Raw genomic sequence first — 26,262 nt, forward strand, 5'->3', positions numbered from 1 at the left:
CAGAGAATTCTGATAGTGAGAATTAGGAAGAAGGAAAGCTGCATGAAAAGAGAATACTCTGAAGAAGTAACTATTACTGTTTCCATAAAAGTAAGACCTACCCCAAAAATAAGCCCTAGCTTGATTTTTTGGGGTGGGCCCAATATAAACACTACCCCAAAAATAAGCCCTAGATTTGGGACAAAGCACATGCCTATCAATCAACTTGGGAGGGTGGGGGGGTGGAGCTGCCCCATGCGCCCCGCATTCGCTTACTGTTGCAGCCAGGCCTCCCATGAATTGAAACCTACCTCAACTGCCCACTTCTTCTGTGGCATGCCCCGGCCTACATTTTGCCATCAGAGGCCAGGCCTCCCATGAATTGAAACCTACCTCAACTGCCCACTTCTTCTGTGGCATGCCCCGGCCTACATTTTGCCATCAGAGGCTTTCCAGAAGGCCTCTGCAGCCAAGAACTGAGCTACGGATTCAATCCATAGCTTCATTCTTGGTTGCAGAGGCCTTCCTGGAAGGCCTTTGATGGCGAAATGCAGGCCGGAGCATGCCACGCACCTCAATCCAGAGCTGCAGAGGTATTTCCTTCGGCCACAGAAAAAGTGAGCCGGCTGGACAGGGCTATCAATGCCGCCACCAAGAGGTGAGACCGCGGAAAAGACACCCCCTGAAAATAAGGCCTGGTGCCTCTTTAGGAAGCAAAGAAAAAAAGACAAAAAAAGACCGGGTCTTATTTTAGGGGAAACATGGTACTCTACATCATGGAAGAAACTTGAGCATACTGCTCATGCTTCTCTGAAATGTCTAGAAGGGCTCTGCTTTAGATGATGATGATGATGATGATGATGATGATTGAAGAGATCTTGGAGATCATCTAGTCCAATCCCCTGCTCAGGCATGAAACCCCATACTATTTCAGACAAATGGCTGTCCAGTCTCTTCTTAAAAACTTCCAGTGTTGGAGCATTCACCGCTTCTGGAGGCAGGTTGTTCCACTGGTTAATTGTTCTAACTGTCAGGAAGTTTCTCCTTAGTTCTAGGTTGCTTCTCTCCTTGACTAGTTTCCATCCGTTGCTTCTTGTCCTGCCTTCAGGTGCTTTGGAGAATAGCTTGACTCCCTCTTCTTTGTGGCAACCCCTGATATATTGGAACACTCCTATCATGTCACCCCTCACCCTTCTCTTCATTAAACTACACATACCCAATTCCAGCAACTGGTCTTTGTATGTTTTAGCCTCCAGTCCCTGATCATCTTGGTTGCTCTTCTCTGTACTCTTTCTGGAGTCTTAACATCTTTTTTTACATCATGGTGACCAAAACTGGATGCAGTATTCCAAGTGTGGCCTTACCAAGGCATTGTATGTAAAGTGGTATTAATACTTCATGTGAGCTTGATTCTATCCATCTGTTAATGCAGCCTAGCACTGAGTTTTGGCTTTTTTGGCAGCTGTAGCACACTGCTGGCTCATATTTAAGTGTCACTAGGACTCCGAGATCCCTCTCACAGTTGCTAATATTGAGCAAGGTACCATCTATACTATACCTGTGCATTTGGTTTTTCTTGCCTAAATGTAGAACCTTACTTTTTTCACCACTGAATTAAATTTTGATAGTGTCCAGTGTTCAAGTCTGTCAAGATCCTTCTGTATCTTGAGCCTGTCTTCTGGAGTGTTGGCTATTCCTGTCAACTTGGTGTTGTCTGTAAATTTGATGAGTTCCCCATCTATTCCCTCATCCAAATCACTGAAGATGTTGAAGAGCACTGGGCCCAGAACAGAGCCCTGGGGCACCCCACTACACACTTCCCTCCATGTAGATGCAGTTCCATTGAGGACCAAACACTGAGTATGGCTGATCAGCCAGCTACAAATCTATCAACACATCAACCATTTCTGTCTGGCACCTGCCCCCTGGAACATCATCCCACCCGAGATTAGACTTGCCCCAATCCTGCTAGCCATTCACAAGGCATTAAAAACCTGGTTTTACCATCAAGCCTGGGATCCTGATAGCCTGGGTAAGCCCATTTCTTGGTTGCGGTTATCTTAAATGAGTGCCTTCAGCTGCTATGCTATTTTACATTATTCCTGTTGGTTTTAATTTTGGTTGTTTATACTATGTTTTAACTGTGAGCTACCTGGAGTCATGCATATAAGAGGGTGGCTACATAAATTAAATAAATAAATCTCTTCAATCCAGGTGTTTGTTCCCAACCTATTGTACATGATCAAGGCAGGTTTGGGACTTTCATATGAAAGGAGATTCTTGCATCCACTCTATCCTTCTCAATGGGTCTTTATGGGAATATCCTATGTATTTACTACAACTCCGTTCATTATGCAATGAGGATTTAATATAAACAATATTCAATTCTACTATGCTTTCCAAATAGTCAAGGGAATACCCAGTGAGGATGTATACAAATTGCCATTTCCTGTAGCTATAGTGTGAACAAACAAAGCTGTCAAAGCAATATAACAAAATGTAAAAATAATTATGATTGGCTTGTCATCATTTCTCTGGGGGAGTAAGAAAATATAGCCATATTGCTGGGCACCTTTTTCTAGATAACATGCTTACTGTTTAAACCATCAGTGGTGATCTGTCCTATGATATTCAATAATTTTGTTTCTTGGAAGATTTTTAATTTATATTAGCAACTTTTTCATTGCTGTTTCTCGTAAGCATGTTTTGCTTTGTTTTTATGATTAGTCTGTAGTGGCAATATAAACAAAAGACTCAGATTTCAGGCTGTATTAATCACCAGTTAACAGTGCAGTGATGCATAAAAGCCAACAACTCAAGGGCATATCCTAAGGTTTTTAACATGCTCCTGTGGATCACACAATGTTCTGGACAAAATGCGCTTGAAACTACCTAAGGAGAATTAAACATATTAAATGTCATAGTTCAATTTTATGAGATGGTTCAAAGATTTACAGTGGCTGCAGAATAATAATGGCTTGTTGTATCTGAGCTAGGCAATAGGCTCTGAACTATAAAATATCAGCATTTAACTTTGTTTAAAAATATTTGTAACCTCTGAGCTTATTCGCTGTTTGGCCTCTCAGAGTTACTCAAAATAAAAATAAATTTTCTAATCAGCGCCAAATACATAATACAAATACATTTTATATTATATTATACAAATACATTTTCACATACAGGTAGTCCTTGACTTACAATGGTTCATTTAGTGACCATTTAAAATTACAACAGCACTGGAAAAAGTGACTTATGACCTTTTTTCACACTTATGTCCATTGCAGCATCCCCATGGTCACTTCATTTACATTCAGATGTTTGGCAACTGGTTCATATTTATGACGGTCTCACCCTAGCCTTGGTGGAGCAGTGGGCTAATGCCTCCTTAAGTAACACCAGCTGCCTGCAATTAGTGCAGGTTCGCATCCCACCAGGCTCAAGGTTGACTCAGCCTTCCATCCTTCTGAGGTAGGTAAAATGAGGACCCAGATTGTTGGGGGCAATTAAGCTGACTTTGTAATAATGCCGCTTGGGGTGTGTGTGTGAAAGCCCTAGTAAGCAGGCATATACATAGAATGAAGGCTACTGCTAAACTTGTAAGCCGCCCTGAGTCTTCGGAGAAGGGTGGGATATAAATGGAATTAAAATAATAAAAAAGTGTCCTGGGGTCATGTGATCATCTTTTGCAACCTTCTGACAAGAAAAGTCAATGGAGAAGCCAGATTCATTTAACAACCATGTTACTAAGTTAACAACCGCAGCGATTCACTTTACAAATGTGGAAAGAAAAGTTGTAAAATGGGGCAAAACTCACTAAACAAATTTATCACTTAGCAATATAGGCTCAATTGTGGTCGTAAGTAGAGGATTACCTGTATATTTAAGGTAGCAGTACCTCAGTCTCCTTTTTTAAAACTACATTTTCTCATGACTGAAAGAAAATTTGAGAATGTACGTTGGATCTTCTACATAAAAATGGCACTCCATGGGCAGAAAGTTTAGATGTATATAAACAGTCAAACATTTTCCTTCACTGGGCTTAAAATTTCTCATTAGGAAGGATTATACTGTACTGTTGTATGTGAACGTACTATTGTTTGTGATGTACATATGACTTCAGAAAAGACAGTTTCTGAACAAAATCCTGAGATCCTGAGTTTGCTTGTTATTTTTAAAATCAACAATGTTTAAAGCATCCATAGCCAGAATCCAAAAAGCAGGAACAAAGAATTCTAACTTTGCTGAAATAGTATGAACTCCTACTTATTTCAACAATTTTCATGGAGACTGAGCCACAATTTCCTAAATTTTCAAAATATAGAAAAATAGAAATACAAGTTGCCCACCAACTGTGATTTGGTAGTCACAAAATGATAAATAATGGATAAATGATAAGCAGATTCCTACTTATTCGCCCCCTTCCTTTTCTCAGAATGGCCTTGAATCATAGACTTCCTTCAGATACGTAGTTTTCAAGATTTGTGTCGTATTACATTCTAGGGCAATTCAGAACATTAGTACACCATGGAATTTAAGAAACACACTTTTATTTTAATGCTGCCTTCCGCATAGCAAATTGAAAAAAGTGAGTCAGTAAATAGTTATATATGTGGGGCACATTTCATGGTAATGCTGCAAATCAGAGCTGAGCTGTATTAATTGAGTCTCGAAGCCACCAGAATACTGAAAACAGCTAAAAGGTTGAACTGATTCAGACATTTAATGAACTTTTATTATGAGGGAAAGCTCCCAGAGAGGTTTCAGTGTTGTTCAGTTGTCATGGTAGTGATTTGTGGGTGTGAGCAATATGTGCTGATACCAAGTGTGAAACTTTTGTAACACATTTGCCACCCAGTGCTTCGAAAGTGTTCATGCTAAATAATGAAGAAGCCACACTTGCAAGAGGAAAAAAAAAATCTGTCCAATTTCTAACTTTAAAAAAAGTTCCACAGAATCTACAAAGTTCAACACATTCGGACAGCTTAATATCTATTCCCTGAACATCTATTTCCTCCACAGTTAATTTAATTATGTTGAAGTCATCAAATTTTATTTTTCTCTGTCAAATGAGGAAAAGGGGCTGTGGAAATTCTAAACTTATACAAGATAGGGTAAATCAATCCATGTTTAAAAGTACGGTAAATGATGGATAGGATCTTATTCCCTCTGAAGTATAAAGAAGGGGATATATAATAAAATATCCAAGGTAAGAAAAAAAACAAATAGATCAACGAGAATAACCTACAAATCTAATAACATCAAAATGTAAAACAAGTCATAATGAAATATAACATTCATGGAAATGATTGTTTCTTTTAACAATCAGCAACTTTAAGAAAATCCAGAAGGAAAAGGAGGTCATCAGTAACAGCTTCTAAAAAGTCAGTAAGTATCGGGGCCCATAATTAATTGTGATCTTGATGTAGCCTGGGAAAGGATCTAAATTCATATCAGAGACCAAAGAAAATTCAAATCCCCTTTAAGCATTGCAGTCCTAAACTAGCTGTTCAGTATTTCAAATTGTCAATATATTATGCATCTTTAAGTGGTATCATGCAATCCAGCTTCTGTTAGAAATACTAGCAGGAGCATAAAACCAAAAGATTATCACAGCATATATTTATCTGTTACTGCAAAAGAAATTAGAAAGAAGTCAGGAGAAATAGGCTTCAATGTGACAACTCTGTTGATTGAAAGTATTCAAAACCAATTTGCAATTAACTACACCTTACTCCTTCAGATTTGTTATAGTATGTGGCATAGCACCTCCAAAAATATTCAAACCATGCATTTCTCAGAGCAATTACCATGAAAATCAACAATTGTGTGCTGTGCTGTGAGCTGAAGTACTGTACGTAATCTTTAATTATGTGTGTTTAAGCTCATTAGCCCATGACTGACAGTATTTATTATGATTCTAATCATTATCAGGGCCACATTAATATTAATACCGGGAAATGGTATTATTTTTACTGAATGTATGGTTCTGGATCCATCTACCTCTAACTTCAGCCCTACCCATTTTCTTTTTGGAATAGCACATAAAATGAAATCTTATTTTTATGAATTTTTTACATGCATCAAGCATGTAACACATATGAAAAATGGCAGGGTTTCAATCATACCAAAATTGCCATTTTGGTTTAACTTCCTAGGTCCAGTTGCAATTTCCCTACTCCTTTTATTTCTATCATGAATAAAACCAATTAATTTCTAAACTGTCTAACAGATGCAGAGCAGGTTGAGACTTGTTTTTTAAAGCAAAACAATAGAGGTTTGTTGGCAGCAAGACTTTTTTTTAAAAAAGAAATAACTACCACCATTCTGTCACATCCTTGACTTTGCTTTTACAGCTTGTCTTTTAATAACATTTCAAATGCAACTTGTAAAAAGAACCCTTTAGAGCTTCCAAATATTTACATTAAAGGACTATAACCCAGCTGCCCTCCCCACAAAACCCTCTTAGTCTCATCTTGTGTTTGTTTCACCTAAACTACAACAAAGGTGTCAATTAGAATGTCAACAGATCTGCTTGTTGATCTGATCAGTTTCAGCTGATGTCATAATAACTATTATTTTTAAGTTGTACCATTTTTTGTACTAGAAGAATCAAACCTTAATCTTTCATACACTGAGGGAAAAGAGATTATCTCTAGCTCAGAGTTGAACTGTGGAGTTCTTGGTGTTCTCTGAATTTGGTTGTTTAATTGCAGACATTTCATTATCCAGCTAGGTAACATCATCAGTGCCCAGAACTCAATTCCAACTGTGTATGTATATTCAAAATGTCCAGGAAGTTCAACCTGTCTTACTTCCAACTTGTATTAGCTCAAGTTGGAAGGCAATCTTTGAAGGCCAGATGATACATATGGAATGTTGGAAGCATTCCATGGATGTTCTCATAAAATGGCTCCCAAGGGGTTTGAAGCTATTCGAACATTTACCACAAAATGTTCCTGAGCAGTTGCTCCCATCACCTCTTTCAACATTCCAGAATGCGGTCTTACAATTGCGGTTTACAGTATCTTCGTTTTATTTTCTAAATAGGTGGAGACATTTCCAAACCAAAAAATTAGAATGCAGTCACCCAGTATTTTTAATTTCTCTTGAAAGTCTACTGATTTTTACTGGGAAGGCTGTATTTTGTCAGTATATGTATATGTATGTGTGTATATGTGTATGTATGTATATGTATATGTATGTATATATATGTGTGTGTGTGTGTGTGTGTGTGTGTGTATAAAATTAAAAACATCTTTAAACATTTAAAATTTAGTAAGGATAGGGAATTTAAAAGGCAACATGGAAAATCACCTTGGAAACTCTATAGCAGACATGTCAAACACAAGGCCCGGGGGCCGGATCCGGCCCGCGAAGTGGTTTCATGCGGCCCGCGAAGCCATCCTGGAAACAGTGAGGGAACGGCCCCCACTGCCTTGGCCCTGGCCCAGAGACCCTCCTTCTGCCAGAGACCCTCAGATCTGTCCCACTCCTGCCCAGGCCCCCATAGGCACCCTTGGTGCGAACGATGTAGAGCTGGCCACGCCCACCCAGTAGGCCATACGCACTCTAGCCACACCCACCCAGTACGCCACGCCCACCCTGGCCATACCCACCGGGCCCCTTGAGGGCAACCGCAATGCTGATGTGGCCCTCAATGAAATTGAGTTTGACACCCCTGCTCTATAGCCTCTGGGCAGTAGTGGGTAGAATCCCAAAACTAATTCTAAACGTACCACTAGGAATCCTCAATTCTTCACTGAACTCTGTGAGAAATAATTTTGAATAAATTTTCTTCTTATCCAGAAATTACACCAGCTAAATTCAATAGAACTAATCCCTTAGTTCCTCAGTAAGTATATTTCCCAGTTTTAGAGCACATGTCTGTAAGAATATTTCTGTAGCAAGTGCTAATTTTGCAAACAGGAAAACTTTCCTCTATTTCAATGGGCTTTATATAGAAGCACGTGAACTACTTCCTCATTCAGCATTATTTTTATTGATAAACCTAGATTAGGAAGAAACACTTAGAAAAGAATATGGAGCAAGCAACTGGTTAAAAATTGGGAAAGGAGTTTGCCAAGGGGTCTTATATGTCGTCTTTTTAATTTATACACAGAACACACCAAGAGACATGTGAGAAAAGCTGGAATTAAAATTGCTGGAAGAATTATCGATTACAAGGTATGATGATATTAACGTTCGATGTCTGAAAAGTGAGAGAAACTTCAGCAGACTCCCGCAAGAAACGAAAGACAAGAGTACAAAGCCCGATTTGATGCTTCGCATTAAAACAAACAAACCGGAAATTAAATCAACTGCTTGTGCGAATCCAGTAGAAATACTGGACTCATCCCATCAGTAAAGCAGCAGCATCTTATGGGACCCAGGAGACTTGATTTTTTTATAGCTACACTCGCCCTTTGCAAATTGCATCCAACCCAGCCCCGTGGCGTCTGCTTGATCCTGTTCCTGCTGAATACTGGAAGCCTTGAAAAGCTGACGCTTCCCACAGGCACTAGGATGGTGATAACCTGCAACCCTGCTTATTGTGTAATTGTGATCCAGCAGAGTTTGTCTCTCCTTCTTAGCACAGCTGCTTTCTCTTCCTTTCAATTTCTGCTTTTCATGTGTTGTTTCTTTTTAAATCTTCTATAAGCTGCCCATTGTTGCTGGCCTGTGAGCAGCCTCAGAAAATGGCTCAATAAATGTATTTAAAAATAGGTGAAGAAGTTTGGGAAGTAGTTTTCTCTGCCTGGGCTCAGAAATACACAAAGAAGGTGAAACAAAGAGAGGCTGCCCGTAGAGACCATCACATTATTAGCTATAGTGTTTACTGTCGAGCCTATGTCCTTCCCACGTGTATCATATGGTTGTGAAAACAGGGCCAGAAAGGTTGAAATAAGAGAATATGATATCCTAGAAGGTAGTGTTGGAGGAAAACCTGGGTCGCCCAAAAAAGGATTAAATTAATTCAATGAAAATGGCACATAATCAAAGCAAAGCAAAAATTGGGCAGCTCACTTAAGAGCACCATTAATCAAACTAAAACTTAAATATTTAGGATAAAAACCTAAAAAAGAGACTTTTTTGGGGGTGGGGGGGAAATCAAAGGTAGTTGAAAAAAAGATGCACAGATACTATCATTAATATTAGGATTGTGAGCTTAATAGAATTCCAAAAAGTAGTTGCTGATAGGCATTTCTGTCATTCATATATATTCATTCATTCATTCATTCATTGAGAACATCAGAGACATACCAAAAGGACTGTGTTCATATATAACTTCCTTACCCAGCTCCAATACCAAGCTTGATTAATGTTAACTTTGGTTACATCAGTCAGTCATCAACCTTGTACAGCATAGCACCCGATTCCCCAAAATGGGTGACTCACAACAATCAAAACAAGGAAATTACAATCAAATCTACTCAACAGAATAACAAAAATAGGTTAAAAGGTGGGAAGAGAAAACAGGCCAGGTCTTCACAGCTCTTTGGACTCAGCATGCTTTGATTGGTTTATTCCAAGTGTAAAAGTTCTCTCATGATAAAAAATAAAAAGGTTTATATAAATTAAAGGTAAAGGTAAAGATTTCCCATGTTCATTTACGTCCAACTCTAGGGGGCAGTGCTCATCTCTGCTTCTTAGCCATGGGAGCCAGCACTGAGGATGACTGTACGCTGAGGCGCACAGAACGCTGTTACCTTCTCACCAAAATGGTACCTATTTATCTACTCGCATTTGCATGCTTTCGAACTGCTAGGTAGGCAGGAGCTGGGGCAAGTAACAGGAGCTCATCCTGTCACACTGCACTCGGGTCTTGAACCCAAGCTGCCAGCTGACAAGCTCAGCATCTTTAACTGCTGAGCCATCGTGTCCCCTAATATAAATTAGGCCATTACCAACTCTAGGGAAAAAAGAAATGATGTCTTCTGCCCAAAAGAAATGCCTTGCTAACTCTTTACTGTACATACAATGGGCAAGAGAAAGATGTGCAAGAAACTTGAGCACTAATGGTCAAAGCTTGCATTTGACATATAACCATTGCTGGAATTTCTTTACATGGTTTCATTGTTCTGTTACAATAAATATCTGAGCTTCTGAGGTTTGAGAAATATATATTTGCACTTATTTGCCTTGTCAGCTGTCCTAGGTCTGACAGAGTGAATCTGGAAAATGGATGAATGCAATAAATAGGTCAACTATGTTTTGTGAACACAGTCGTACAATTTTTTTATTTATTTATTTTAATCCCATTTATATCCAATTAAAACTTGTACATACTCATAATTATGGAATTACCATGCTGACTTGTATTTACTTGAATGTAAGTGACATTCAATTGAACCAAGTACATTGATTCCATGCTTTTTTATTCTCGCTAGCAAGCAATACCTAAGATAGTGACTCAGTTTAAACAACTGTAATATTAAAGCAGCAAGACATTTTCCATTTCAGCTATGTGTAACTTATCAAAAATATAACAATGCCATCTAAATGAGAAGGCATCATGTCCTCTGTCAACAATCTCTTTAAGGATCAAATTCTCCTAAAGTGGTTTTTGTATCATTTAAAAAATAATGTTAACATTTAAATCTTTGGATAGACTATATTCTAAGATATAATAACTTATTAGCAAATAATTTTTATTTTTCATCTCCCCACTTCCCTTTTAAAAAATGAGGGGTGGAAAGAAAAACCACAGCCTTGCTCATTGACATGATATGACCTTATCCACTCTGAACTTCGAGTTAAAAAAAGAAGTTTTGCATTGAACATCACTAGTAGTGTTCCTTGGTCATTGAAGAGTCCAGTCATGCATTAGAGTCCTGATGTGGATTGGGGCACAGCACATGTTTCAGACAGTTTAATTATTCTCACAAACTGCTTTGAATCAAAATTCCTTCTTTCCCTGTATGGAGAGTTTAAAAATGGAAAAAGAACTTCCTTTGAAGTTTTTTAATCCAAGGGGATGTCTAATATATTTAATGAAGATACCGGGCTTCATTTATCTGATGGAACACAAAGCTACAAAAAGGAGCAGTATTGTCCAAAGATAAATAACAGATATTCAGAGAACCTAAAAACATGCATTCATAATTAGCATATTACCTTGGGTCATGCAAAATGTAGCTGGAATCAATCCCATTCCAAACAAGTAGATTTAGGGTAATCTAGGTGATTTGGACTAGAGATTTTATAATCCTTGACTACCTATTATATGAACAGAAGTGGATGCAAGCTGTCATTCACACAATCTGTAGGATATCTACTATAGTTTCCTACTGCTGGAGTAGGAGAACAATGATATAAAATTATGGCTCCTACTGATTTTAATAGGTCTTACCTGACCATTTTTTCTAGATATGATTTCAGCATAGATCAATAAGGTACACAATTCACTGGGACAACTGTTTCCACTTGGGTCATGGTGAGTGTCAGGCACTTTCCTTCCATAATCACTAATGGAATGATAACCTCATAAAGAGGGTTTTGAGATGAAAGGCATGATAAAAGCAATGTATGTCATAAATTTACCAACCTTCTTGAAGATACAGTCTATAGTGATTAGAGATATACATCCGTACTTCCAAATTACATTTTTCAAAGGGGGCAGGGGGAATCAAAACCTTACCCAATATTTTTTCAACACAAATTTCATGAGAATGGAAACATGATGACAGCTTAAGTATTTCCTTATAGCTTCTAATAAAATTCAGTGGTGACCGCACTGCCATATTTCAAATGCTGCTTACAGATTTTAAGAGCCTCCGGGGTCCAATACAACTCCTGAAGCCCAAAGTACTCTAATGTGTCAAAAAGAGTAGAGAACAAATGTATTCCAAGTATTTCAGACAATTCTTAGTGCATGGAATGTGTAAAGGGGCATAATTTCCAGGTCATATTTTAATCTTTTTATAAATTCACATTGGCTTTTTTTTTTGCTGGTTCTGTTTTTATTTTTGCTTTTTTGAGCCAAGAAGAGAACTGGCACTTTGGCAGAAAACATTTGAATTATTGCCACTTCATATGGCTGCCTTAATCAAGTCAAAAACAGTAGCTATGTATTCAGTGGAAACTTGTACTTGATAGCAAGTGCTTCACACTCGTTTTTGTTAAAAAAAATATTTGTGAAAGCACAGCCCTTCCTCCCTTCTTTTCCATTAGAATGTAACTCTGGTCTTTGAATGAACAGAGGCATATTCTAAACCATCATTTCTATTATAATATGATCAAGACTGACTTCCTCCCATGATTCAGCTTACTGCTAAGCTGGTTCGTGAAGGAATCACCTGATGAATACATAATCAAGTACTCATTAATGCATTTGAACTTTCTGAAACTCAATCAGTGGAGAAATGCATTTAAAATGTGAAGTCCTTTTCGGTTTGAGGAAACGTTCCTTGCTCTTTTGGAGAGGTATTTTTAAGGATTTGGATTTTGTTTCCTTTTATTATTTTTCCCATCACAACAGAATATTGGAACAAAATCACACAAGAGATCTCAGAATTTTTGCAGTCTGCGTGTCAATCTGTTTCTCTATCAGAATAACTTTCCGAAAATTGAACCCAGTGGAGCCCCATTTTAAAGACAACCATATTTTGTAGTGGTTAAGAAGCTGGACTAGGAATGGGAAACTCAGCTTCTATTCTACCCAACTATGGGAGTTCAGTGGATAATGCTGGGCAAATCACTCTCTGCCAGCCCATTGATGTAAGCAAAATAAGACGACAGAGCCCTGCATATATGGCCCTGAAGAAAGAATTTAACAGCTATTACATAAAAACTATTTTGACCCCAGAAGGGAGGAATGAGTGAGAAAGAAACTCAAAACTGCCTTGCCTCAATTCTTTTTCTGCATAATAGACAAGAGCAGACATGTCAAACACAAGGCCTGGGGGCCAGATCCGGCCCGCGAAGTGGTTTCATGTGGCCCCCGAAGCCAACCTGGAAACAGTGAGGGAACGGTCCTTGCTGCTTTGGCCCTGACCCAGAGACCCTCCTTCTGCCAGAGACCCCCAGATCTGTCCCACTCCTGCCCAGGCCCGCATAGGCACCCTTGATGCCTGAATTATATCGGGAAAACTAGAGCTTCCAAGCCGCTAAGGAAAAGCCGGCCCGGCCGACATTTGACAGTTGACAGCTGTCAAATGGCCGCCCGAAGCAACGGCGCACGCGCACAAACCAGCCGGCCGCCATTCCCGTTGACAGCTGTCAAAAGGGCTGCCGGAGGCCAATGCGCACGCGCCGGATTTGACTGTTCCCGGAACTGTCAAATCCGCAGTCTTCAACCTAGTCCTCCAAGTGAGCTAAGCGCTCAGCTGGAAGGAATTCCCTGACAGCCGCCGAGCTGTCAAAATACTGTTCATCGATTGGCCGCCCTCAGAACGGCGGGAAAAACACTGTTACCTGATTGGTTGTTTGTTTTGACAGTTCCCTATAAAAGCCCGGATTGTTTTGACAGTCAGCTGCCGGGAGCTGAACCGAATAAACCTTTCGAACCTTGCCTACGGTCTCGCGTCTGTCTTTCTAAAGACAATTCAATGCCAATGATGTAGAGCTGGCCATGCCCACCCAGTAGGCCACACGCACTCCAGCTGCGCCCACCCAGTAGGCCGTGCCCACCCTGGCCACACACACCCCCGAGGGCAATCACAATGCTGATGTGGCCCTCAATGAAATTGAGTTTGATACCGCTGGACAAGAGAGAGAATCTCTGCCAGGTTTTCAAGTTACTACTACATTTTTTAGCAAAAAAGTAGACTTCCAGTAGTTCTAATCATGTTTGTTTCCTGACCAGGTGCAACATAAAAGAGCTGACATCCACCTTGAACTCTTAAAGGATCAATATAAGTCAAATAATTATTAATACAGTTAGTATAAAGGGATAAACCAGCATGCTGGCTGAGGAATTCTAGGAGTTGAAGTGCACACATATTAAAGTTGCTGAGCTTGAGAAACCTTGAGAAATGCTGCTGACAGTTCCACGCTAAGACCACTTCCCTCTGGGTCGTATGACCTCAAGTGACACATAAAAGGCATGCCCTCTACTTCCCAAAGACTGAAGGAACACAAGACAAAAACAGAAACACACACGGAGGCTCAACATAATGCTTCATTACCCAGAAGAAACATCACTGTTAATAAACTTGTTAGAAAGAATTCAAGAATGCATGCTCTGCAAGTTGTCCTTAATTTTATTTTTTTAAAAAATAAAGAAACAAATTTGTGTTTTTTTTAAAAAACCAATCTTTTGCTTATGGTTTAATGAACATCCTTAGTTCAAGACTGGAGTTTTAAGTATTTTGCTAAGCCTGAAAGAAGTCTTAATTGTGTGCTTCTAGAGATGAAACCCGTGTGCTAGACTGCTAAAGGTGAAAGGAAGCATAGGGAAGGCACCCTTGCATCCTCTGCCTGTGTGAGATGGATTTCACATATCCAAGTCAAGAGTTATATTAAAGATACAAGTGGTGGTAAGGATTTTATTTGAAATTGCTAACAAGGACAACTGTTCTCCCTATTGGAATGAAGATGCAAATGCTATTATTTTGTCTGTCCATTATGCTCCCCTGCCTTTTTCTCAAAACTATTCTCCAGGCATTGGAGACTTATATGAGGAGGAAAGGGCTATGCACAAGAGGTTGCATTTTCTGCTCAGGTAAAGCCACTCGTTTCATAGGCCCATCTCAAAATATATATGTCTTTTACTTTATGCATTATATTTATTCTCGGTCTTTCTCATCAGCCTCTGATTTTACAGGCTCAACTTCATTTCAGTGCATCGTGTAACTTCAAAACATGTTCACACAATTTCCGCTTTTATCCAGAGAGATGATTAACCTTGATCAATAACTTGAGCCAGTGGTTATTTGATATTTAAGGTTCCCCAGTTTACCAAATTCTTGGTCCCAAGTGGGATGAGGAGGCAGAGCTTATTTCTCCCTCTGAGGTCAAAATCAAAGGTCCTTCCTTTGTAATACTTTGTAATACATTAAGAATTCAACAGTTGTCATTCACTTTAGAGGTAATATTCAGGAACAAGTAAGGTAATCCTTGAATTATGACAATTGAGCCCAAAATTTGTTGGTAAGCGAGATATTAGTGAATTTTGCCCCATTTTATGACTCTTCTTGCAATAATTGTTAAGTGAATCACTGCAGTTGTTAAATCAAGTAACACGGCTGCTAAGTGAATCTGGCTTCCCCATTAACTTTAGCAAGAACAAAAGCACTTGGGCTTTAATAATAATAATAATAATAATAATAATAATAATAATAATAATAATAATAATAATAATAATAATAATATAAAGTTGGAAGGGACCCCGGAGGTCATCTAGTCCAACCCCCTGTTCAGGCAGGAAACCCTATACCATTTCAGGCAAATGGCTGTCCAGTCTCTTCTTAAAAACCTCCAGTGTTGGAGCATTCACCACCTCTGGAGGCAGGTTGTTCCACTGGTTAATTGTTCTGTCAGGAAGTTTCTCCTTAGTTCTAGGTTGCTTCTCTCCTTGACTAGTTTCCATCCGTTGCTTCTTGTCCTGCTTTCAGGTGCTTTGGAGAATAGCTTGACTCCCTCTTCTTTGTGGCAGCCCCTGAGATATTGGAACACTGCTATCATGTCACCCCTCACCCTTCTCTTCATTAAACTACACATACCCAATTCCAGCAACCGTTCCCTATATGTTATATACCAATTCGTAGTGCTTTACAGCCCTCTCTAAGCAGTTACAGTCAGCCTATTGCCCCCAACAATCTGGGTCCTCATTTTAGCGACCTCGGAAGGATGGAAGGCCGAGTCAACCTTGAGCCAGTCAGAATGGAACTGCTGGCATTCAGCAGAATTAGACTGCAATACTGCATTCTACCACTGTGCCACTATTTTGCTTGTCAGAAGATTGCAAAAGGTGATCACATGACCTCAGGACAGTGCAACCATCATAAATATGACTCAATTGCCAAGTGTCTGAATCTTGATCACATGAGCACAGGGCTGCTGCAACAATAGTGTGAAAAACAGTCGTAAGTCACTATTGTAAGTCAAGGGCGACCTGTATAGCCTGAAAGAATCTAGAGACTTGCAGGGGAGGTATGATGAATTGAAGATGTCTCTTAAAGCAGAGCTGCTGACTGTGGCAAAGATCAAGTAACTGGAGAGTAAATAAGTTCCTTGGAATTTCTCTAGATAAGGAGGAGACGGGAGATTGGATCACAAGTGGGTAAACAGCTGCTCCATGCAAGGAGACCACATGGCCATTTTCTGCATATTTGAGTGCCAGGAGACAATGGGATCAGCCATCTTGTTCGCAAAGGACATTAAGTCCACAAACCTCACTTTCTAATCACTTTCAGAAATTCCCTATCAACTACGTTAAAGCTATTTAAGAGATTTTTGGAATTACAAGTTTGAAAAGTCTTGGAAAGTCTTTACTTCAACTCTGAACAAAAGAAAAAAAATAACTATAAGCTTAAGAACTTAACTTAAAATGAATTAACAAAAAGCTATTTGATTTAAGAAAGTTGTAAGTGGATTAAGGGTCCAAATTCCCTAAATTTGTAATATTAGCGTTTACTGTAAGATTTTGGAATTAACTATAAAAAATAAATAGCTCCTCAAGGGAAGCAGACTAATTTTGACTATCCTGAGTACTGTAAATCATAAATGATTATTTTAGAAACTGGACACTATAAGAGGATAAAGAATCTAAGTAAAAGAAAAAAAATATAAGCCTGTTCTTGATATAATTACTACCGGAACTTACAGAATGAAAGGAAACATCATAACCTCAGAAATATTAAAGATCTTTGAAGAATAGAGCTAGAAATTAGTAAGTACCATATCAACACTATCAGTAATGATGTCTGGAATTAATATAACCATTGACTTTTTTCTCACTACAGATGAGAGAGCACAAAAGTCAGAATGAGGAGGAAGGAACAGCAGCAGTAAAAAAACAGCTTGTATATGGCAAATCATAAAGGTTATTTGTAAATGATATTTGTAACTGAATGAATGATTGATTGATTACATGCCATCAAATCATTGTTGACAGCAACCACAAAAATAGATTTTCACTAAGAAAATGAATGCAATATTGTGCAATACTATCTGTAATACACAGTATTAATTTCCAGCAAATAAATAAACAAGGAGGTTTAAGAACTGGATTTTAAACATTCCTTTGATTTTTTTTCAGTCATAGATGGCATTCCTTGGCCTATAAGACAGCTTTCTTTTCACAATGCTTAGTAAATGTTTCTGAGAGGTAGAATCAGATACACATATATAAAAATCAGGATCTTTGTGGAGCGCCTGATATAATACAAGCTAAAAATAAATACTTGCCAAGATGAAGTATGTAGTAGTTTCGGAGACGAACAAATCTCACACCACAGATGTAAACAAGCTTTTAAGTTTCAGTGTTTCTATAATTACCCATTCAGTTATTACTACTTTGACAGTGAATTCTTTGGAGCAATTCAAAGGTCAAAGCATCAGAGAGAAAAATATTAAATAATCAAGCAGAGCTCTGAGAAGTAGATTAGTCAAGGATGCCTCATCTCTTCTTCGTAATCTGTTAAATTCAGCAGCCTCTGTGCCCTGCTCCCAGAGTTGGAATATGAAATAAAATCATGTTCACACTCAACTACTATATAATTTATCAAGACTGGAAAGCTACTTTAACATTTTCATGCTATGTAATACAGGGAGAATTTCATCCCATATTGGTCCATATCAGAATGCAAATTGAGGATAGGTTTAGGCCAGGGGTAGGCAATCTTGGCCCCTTCATGACTTGTGGATTTCAACTCCCAGAATTCCTGAGCCAACATGGCTCAGCTTGGAAACCTCTCCCTTTCCCCTCAGCTTAGCTGGCTCAGGAATTCTGGAAGTTGAAGTCCACATGTCATAAAAGAGCCAAGGTTGCTTACCCCTGGTTTAGGCGAAGGAAGCTCACAACCTTCCCCCACGTAACCATAATATACCTGTATATTGTGGCCTTTTTGCATAGGGGAAGCTAAATGCTCTCGGGGATCAAAGGAGACCCTTATACTTGGCAAATGTTTACAACTCTCAACAGAATCTTTAAAATTCTTGGTTACCAAATCCCCATGGTTCTGGCTTTCTAATGATAAGCTTAGCCCATTTCTGGATCGAGTGCGCACCACAAAGTCTATTACAGTTAATGCAAGTTACATACATAGATACTGTGGGAAGAATCCAGAGAAAGAAATATTTTGGGAAATAAAAAAGCAGAATATATTTCCCCAAAGAAATAATGGAGATGATCTTTAAAAAGACAGCCTGCAGAAATCAACCCCAGCCCCTAGGCCAGGCATGTCAAACTGCCGGCCCACGGGCCAGATGCATCATGCCAAAACCGCGCCCACCCCATTGCCGGCAACGGGGAAAAAGTCCCGATACGTCGCGCGTCGTCATATGATGTCACAGGTTTGACATGCCTGCCCTTGGCAGAGGCCAGCTTTTAGAAATGCAAATTCAATAATCCATTCAGGAAGGTTGGGGCCAAGAAGCTAGAAGCTATGAGATTAGGAAGAGAAAGACCTCTAAAATCTACATACCCCACCCAAATTTTAAAAGACATAACCTTTGGGGACATAATAGGATTAACCCACCAATACCAAAAGGGCACACTCAGACTCAGGTCAAAGTATATGACACAGGAAATACAAAGCCTCAAACGGGAACAGGAAACAACCTCAAGAGCCCCAGAAGGTATAAAAACCCACCACTCCCAGCAATATGTGGTCAGCTTTCCCAGAGCCATGCTTCTGTCTGGCTTTGCTCTACAATAAACTCCAACCTTCTTTCTAAAGCAGTCTCCATTTTGTTTATTCCCAGCTTGGACTGGACCCTGAGGAAGATTTTTCTTTCTACAACACATGTATACATACATTGGTGCTCAGATCTAGCACCAATGTAACATGGCTTCCTAACTAGCACTATTTAGAGTATACCGATCATATTAGTAGCAGACTATCTGCTGGACATCTCAACATCTGGCTTTCAACAAGGCTGAAATATTCTAGGCTTGTCAGACATCCCTACTTAACTGTCCAGACTACTGTTATAAGACAAACAGCTTCTTGGATTCCAAGTACGAAAGAGCACATAAGTGGCATAGGGAAACATTTGTGCTGGTCTTTCAAACTTGCAGCAGCCTCAGAAAAACTCTCAGAGGAATTAATTTTTAAAAAATTAACAATTTCACATCACCTGGGTTCAGAGACTTACACTAATCCATTTTCTTTGTCAGCCCTTCAAGGTAGTCAGACAAGAAGCACCAATCTTGAGTATTGCTACCTTTATTGTAAGGATACATTAACAGAATCTTGAAAGTCTTGAAAGTACATCACTTCCCCCTCACCTTTTCTAGGAAGGGTCTTTTCTGAGATGTTTGACATCCCCCTATTCCTTCTGGGGACTCAGCTCCACTTGTCTGATCTTTGCCTTATCTGTGGCTCCTCCTTCTCTCTCTCAAGGACATTGTCACAAATCATTAGTCTTGTTGCTGTTGACTAAAATGTTCTAAGGAGGCCCAGATAGCATAATATTAATGAAATAATTAAGACTCTGGACATCAACAAGGAGATTATACAAAGACTTTGTAGAGCTTCATGTAGCCTCTTAATGAGGAAGATAGGCAGATGTTGTTTAATTTCAGAGATAGACCATTTTTTTTGAGAACTTAAGGCAGTGTACATGGGTGTCCCCACAAAACAATCTTGTAAGATAATTGGGTGAGGAGAAGTACCACCTCAAAGCCATCAAGTGAGTTCTTCAACCTTGTTTTAAATGGCTTGTTAAAAGTCAGTCTCCTACTATAGTTCTTTCTAACTGTAAGCTTGCTAAGCATCCTAGCTTCTGGCTGCCTACAACAAACTGCAGAACCATTAATGCAAATATAAAATAGCCTTCCCTAAATCCTCCAGATGTTTGGATTACAACTCTACCATACCTGGTATTTTTCCATCATAGCTAGAACTGATTGACCCCAGGCTGGAAAGGCTTATTTAGAGTCTCTATTGCCGATGTTTTAGTGCAGGTAACATTTCTTTAATTCATTTTTAATTAGAAGCATCTGTTTTCCCCACTATACAGACGGGAACTGCAACCAGAGCTAACATTTTTTTCCAGACAAGGGCCCTCTAGTGATTTGGTGAATTGTTTTTTTGGAATTCGGCTAGGAGTTATAACTGTAGTTCCACAAAATACTGTATATAATCTGTTGCATCCTCCACTGTAGTATTACTATAAAAATAATGCCTCTTAATGCAATGGGATTTGGCCCCAAGTACAGATATAACTACAACTGCTGAACTATAATGCAACCCATGGTGTGGTTTTTTTTGGGTTTAAATCATACTCCGCTTTCTGGACTGCCTTCCTTCCCATCACCTGCATTCACCTTTAACAGTTATCATGCTAACTACACATCTCAAAATGTTCCTCTTAAAAAAGGTACACCTGTTTCAAATGAAGCACTGTAGTCTCAACACAGATTAATAATATTTTACACTGATTCAGAATGGCTGGATACCAACGGAGATGAGAAAGGTAGAATTTTAAATAATACATATAAATCTGTCCAAAAAGTAGCCAGTGACCAGCTTCTCAGTTACACATTGCTCTCAGAAGTCCCTCCTGGTTGACTGGCTCCTAGTACAGGTGGTCCTTGACTTACAACAGTTCATTTAGTGACTGTTCAAAGTTACAATGGCATTGAAAAAAGTGACCTATGATCATTTTTCACATTTAAAACCATTGCAATATCCCCATGGTCACATGATCAAAATTCAGATGCTTGGCAACTGACTCATATTTATGACGGTTACAGTGTCCTGGGGTCATGTGATCCCCTTTTGTGACCTTCTGACAAGCAAAGTCAATGGGGAAGCCAGATTCACTTAACAACCATACTCCTACCTTAACTGCAATGATTCACTTAGCAACTGTTGCAAGAAAGGTTGTAAAGTGGGGTAAATCTCACTGAACAAATGTTTCACTTAGCAACGTAAATGTTGGGCTCAATTGTCATCCTAACTCGAAGACTGTGTGTATATAAGTGAAAAACGTGTATTGCTTGCATTCATTTTGTTACCACCAATTGAAATAGCATTTTCCGTACTCTACAGTAAAGTCAAACCCTCCAATAAACAGGATTTTCTCCTCCCCTTGCTCTGCCTCACTCAAGAGAAGCAGATTGGGGTTCAAAAATATGTTGACAGCCCAGAGAGGGCAGGCTAAGTGCAATTAATTCCATTTATACACTAAGTAACGACCCAGCCAGGTTGTTAAGATGACAGATGTCCAACTCATAAAAGACTGAAATGTAACAGTTTGTTAGGAGACATCATTTGGACATCATCCAGACTAAACAAAAGAAGGGGGAAAGCAATTAGTAAGTATGGTTACTGACTGAGGGTTTCTTTGGCTGAACATATCTGAAACCTAAAATTCTGGATTTTCTCCATTGGATCCCCTTCTTAACAATCAGGGTATGATTGGCATTAAATTGCTATGTACTGTGGGCTATTATCAACTTGATAAATCAAAGATCTCTGTCTCATCTATCCATAGTTCCTTCCTAACGCATGTCTGGTAAAAGGAGACACTTTCCTATGTATAATGAACTGTGATTTTTGAAGGAACAAAAATAGAAATTGTCTCTGCATCTATGAAATACTTATGCACCATAATTATGGCATAGTAAACTTGAGGTAGCAGCAGTAAAAAATACATCAACTATACAGTTTTACAGTCTCTTCAAGCTTAGTTGTGGTTACATATGGGTGCAGGAGCTGAAACAATATTAAGGCATTTTGATATATTTTGTTTAATTGGGGTATCTCTGTCATATAATTGTGATGACAACCCTAAAATGGAAACTGGTTCCCTCCATGCCATGATAGAGATAGGGAACCAGTTTCTTTCCGGGGGGATGTTCTTTTTATACTTTTTCTTTACATTTTTTTCTCTTTTTCCCCCTTTTCTTCTAGTTGTTACCTTTTCTTGTTCTATTTAAAAATATTTGTTTAAAAAAATACCCAAAGAGTCATTTTCGCTCTCTAAATAGGCATTTTTCATATATAATGAATATACCTGAAATATGTTTCCTGAGGTAGACCAGTGGTCACCAACCTTTCCAGCTTCACAGATCGGCAGCAGCAGTGTGGGGGGGGGGAGAGGGCATGGTTTCGTGTGCGCGCTCACCACTTGCACAAATGGACCTTTGCCACTCACTGCTGCTTACGTGGTCCAATTCACAATGGGCCGTGAACCGATACTGATTCACAGACCGAGGGTTGGGGACCCCGATGTAGACCATTTGAAGGATTATGCACGCTTACTCTGAATCCTTTTGCAGATCCTTGGTTAAATTGACAGCTCACTCTTAAACAGAATTGAGAGATTCTATTACAAGACAATTGGAATTTATGGCCCTACCTTCTTTCCAGATTTTATTAACCTTTCCTTGACCTCTGCAATGGAAAGCTCAGCTTATTTGGTTGAATGAGACAATATCTCACCAGTGTAAAGAGTACGGTTCCTGATTTGTAAAATAAAAATAAAACTGAATACTTTTTGAACTATCAACTTACATAATCTGATGGTCAAGATGCCACATTATTCACACAAATCAAAGTAAGCAATATATATGAGGGGTGTGTTTATTTGTATGTATATATGTATAAACGTATTTTGTTCTAGGTGCCTTTGTGTCCTAAAATGTCTAACCAAACTGGTGGGCAGAAAAGTTTACAAAGGAAAAAAAATATAATGATCCTTGAAGCAATGGTATATGACATTCAGAGATGTCTTATGACAGTTGCATTGCATTTCACTCCCCTTTGGGGACTTCCTTAGATATTAAGTCTCTTTTTCAGATTCCAGTTCTAGCAAAACTTCCATGCAGCCTCAGAGTAAGAAGGAGGCAATACTTCTCTATGTTAGAAAAATTGTTTTTTTTTAAAGTGGGTGTCTTTCACCTCACTTCATTAATTACTTTCATCCTACAGCCAGAAGAGCAGGAAGTAGACCTGCAAGCTTTCATTTTGGGAGCAGTCGGAGAGCAAAATAACACCTGGATTTTTTTTTTCTTTAAGAGAACCAAGTTGCACATCTTCTCAAAATCATTAAATGCAAAACAGTAATCATAACACATTAATCATACATGGAATCATGCTGGAAAAACAACTGAAATATTTCGATCCCCCTGCCTTTGATGCATTTTACAGAATCTGTCAGGGAGAAGGCTACAGCACAGTGGCAGAATGCCTTATTTTGAATGCAAAAGGTTGCAGGTCCAATCCATGAGAGACAGGGCTGGAAAAGCTTCTTGTCTGACAGACTCAGGCGAGTCCGTGACAGACTGAGGTAAACTAAGCATGAAATAGAACTCACATTAAGAGAGGCTAAGTGCAAGAAGAGTTGCTGATTCTAGAATAATGGAGTACAAATTAAATTTTAAAAAGTGTGGTGGAACCACCTGGCCCCAATTGGGTAGAGGGGCAGGATTAAAAGACATTTCAGGTTACAGTCTATAGGAGCAAGAAAACCTTTTAGGTCAAATCCTTAGGTCTAGATTTCCTAAGGGAAGGCAGACAGCCTGGCAAGATTCTCATAAGGTGGTGATCAACAATAAAGAAACCTGTATCACCCATTCTTGGAGGTGTTCTGGTTGCCTGAGCCTGACAAAAAGTGAGATTTTGTGTAATTAAAGTGTGTGAACAACTATTGATCCTCAGTTCCAGAAATGAAATAACCAGACATTATTACTCTAAAAACATTCTCTTACACAAGTTAAATTAAAAGACTGTAATTAAAATTGATTTTGAAATCAGACAGGTGACAGGGGGACCTCAAGGATAAACTGCTTGAGAGTTAGAAAAAAAAATTAAGAGCTGTATCACTGCTAAAATCATCTGATGAGAATTTCAAACTTAATTAGTTAAAACTTTACTGATATAGTCAATATTCTTTCTTCAACCTTTAAGCTTTATGCCATACATTAGCAATAAAATACAGCCTGGCCCCTTTAATAACCTAGAGAAACATCCTGATAATTTTATTTAAAAAAAGGATGAAATTATCAACAAATTGGATCAGAGAACAAAACTGTTTTCTAATTCTGCCTGGATGAAGTACAACAAATCCATCTAATTCAAAATGCTATTTTGAAAAATATTTTTACTAGACTTTGGTAGATGCAGTTGCTTGCAGAGAAGTTTATTTTTTTAATGTTCTAAATTAACTTTTCCATCGAAACCCTCAACGAGCTGGCTTCTGAGGACATCAGTGATTTATGACTATTTTCTCAGTGCTACTTAACATAGAAATGGATTTACACTACTCAATTGGTAAGGAAAACAAAGCAAAAAGGTAGAAAAGATTCAAGACAAATTTATACCCATATAAACTAGAGTAGAATTATATGACATAACATAATAGGCTTTGCACAAAGGAACACGTAAGTCCTGATTTGACTGGGAAACAGCTCAAATTTCCCCATGCTTATTTAGGAATTTAAGGTTAAGCACATAGGAAGGCAGCAGCCTCTTCCTCAATATTCAGACTGAACCACCGGGCAGAAATTAGCTCCTATTTATTAGTACTGTAAGAAAACAGTACGTGATAAAGGATAGTTTATTTCTTCAGCTGAGTCTGTAGCATAAAATAGGCTTCTCATTTCTTCCGAGGGGGCGGAGAGAGGCTAATCCCCATTGTAAAATGGTCTTACATAGCGCATTAGGAAACTACACAGCCTAATAAATCCGCAGGATCAAACCTTCCCAGCTCTGTTAAGCCCCCTAATACTAAATTACAAACTCTACTCGGTCACCACCGAATTGTGTACACCGGCAAGTTCCGAGGGAAAATCGTGTAACTTTCTCGAGCGTTTGTGCATTTACGAAATGGGGAATCTCTGGAGAGCTTTCCCCCCCCGTTGCACGTCTGCCCCAGACCAGGCACGCGTGGGCTCCCCAAAAGTTGCTCCAAAGCTGGGGAAACCGTTGAGGCGGCTAACCCGAAGCCGAGAGCTCGGCTGTCCTCCGAAGAAAAGTGCCCCCTTCCCCATGGGTCTTCCCGCCCCTCTCCTCAGCCTCTTCGCTACTACAACCATTTTCCTCACTCCCAAGCAAGCCGCCCCCCCCGCCCAGAGCAGCTTCTAGAGCAGGGGGCTTCAAACTTGGCCCTTTTATGACTTGTGGACTTCAACTCCCAGAATTCCTCAGCCAGCAAAGCTGGCTGAGGAATTCTGGGAGTTGAAGTCCACAAGTCATAAAAGGGCCAAGTTTGAAGCCCCCTGCTCTAGAGTTTGCCCGGAACACTTTGCTACGTGGCCGGGGAGATCGCGCTTCCTTTCCCGGAGGCACAAAGGGGCAGCTTGGCCCGGGGGTGGGGGAGCGGGGGAGGGCGAAGCGGCTGCCCTCCCGCCCTGCCTGCCTGCCTTCACATCCCGCCAACCTGACCAGAAAGGACGGGCAGCTAAAGGAAGCCCCCAAAACGCCCCCCCCCTCGGCACGACAGGCCGACCGCTGGGTCCGGAATGGTGGCCGGGACGGGCACACTCACCGTCCTCCTTCTCGTCGAACACGGGTCTTTTGGAAGACGAGGAAGAGGTGCTGGCTCCCATCCTCTTCTTCCACTTGCTCCACTGAAACATTGGCGGAGGAAGCGAATGGGCATCCCCTTACGAAGTCCCAGAGGTCGGGGCTGAGCCGGGCGCGGCGGCGGCGGCAAAGCGGGAGAGCCGGAGAACCCCCTTTCAAGATGGATCTGGCGGGTTGGCGCGCCGGTGTGTGTAAACGGGTCTGAGTATCTCGGTCGGGCTCTACTCGCCCCGCTTTTGTCTCCACCGCTCGCTTGCTCTCTTCTCTCTCTCTCTCGCTCTCTCTCTCGCTCTTTCTGCACGGCGCTGGAGAAGGCGGCGGCGGCTGGAGCTGCAGTTGCCAAAGACTTGCTTTGCTCTTTGGGGAACCCCCTTCTTCTGCCCCTCCCCACCCGCTCCCCGATTCTTATTCCCGTCGGTTACTCCTGTCTCCGGGAAAGGCAGCCGGCGTAGGAGAACCTCTTCCGAGGAGCCAGACCCAAAACCACGGCGAGCGAGCAAGAAAAACCCAAAGCACGCTGGCTTTCTTCCCTTCTCTTCCCTTCCCTTCCCTTCCCTTCTCTTCTCTTCTCTTCTCTTCTCTTCTCTTCTCTTCTCTTCTCCTCTCTTCTCTTCCCTTCTCTTCCCTTCTTTCTTCCTTCTCT

General features: G+C 40.0%; 1 protein-coding gene across 1 annotated transcript in view; it reads right to left on the reverse strand.

The window, feature by feature from the left end:
- STK32C (serine/threonine kinase 32C) overlaps positions 1-25,672 on the reverse strand; it is a gene marked incomplete at both ends in the record, with an annotated part of 203,012 nt that extends 177,340 nt beyond the window's left edge. Inside the window, one exon of the mRNA XM_083364766.1 lies at positions 25,582-25,672. Coding sequence (XP_083220892.1) covers positions 25,582-25,672 — 91 coding nt within the window. The remainder of the gene's footprint in view (positions 1-25,581) is intronic.
- Positions 25,673-26,262: the final 590 nt, after the last annotated feature.

Source organism: Vipera ursinii (assembly GCF_947247035.1).
Source record: "Vipera ursinii genome assembly, chromosome: 5".
Taxonomy (NCBI): Eukaryota; Metazoa; Chordata; class Lepidosauria; order Squamata; family Viperidae; genus Vipera; species Vipera ursinii.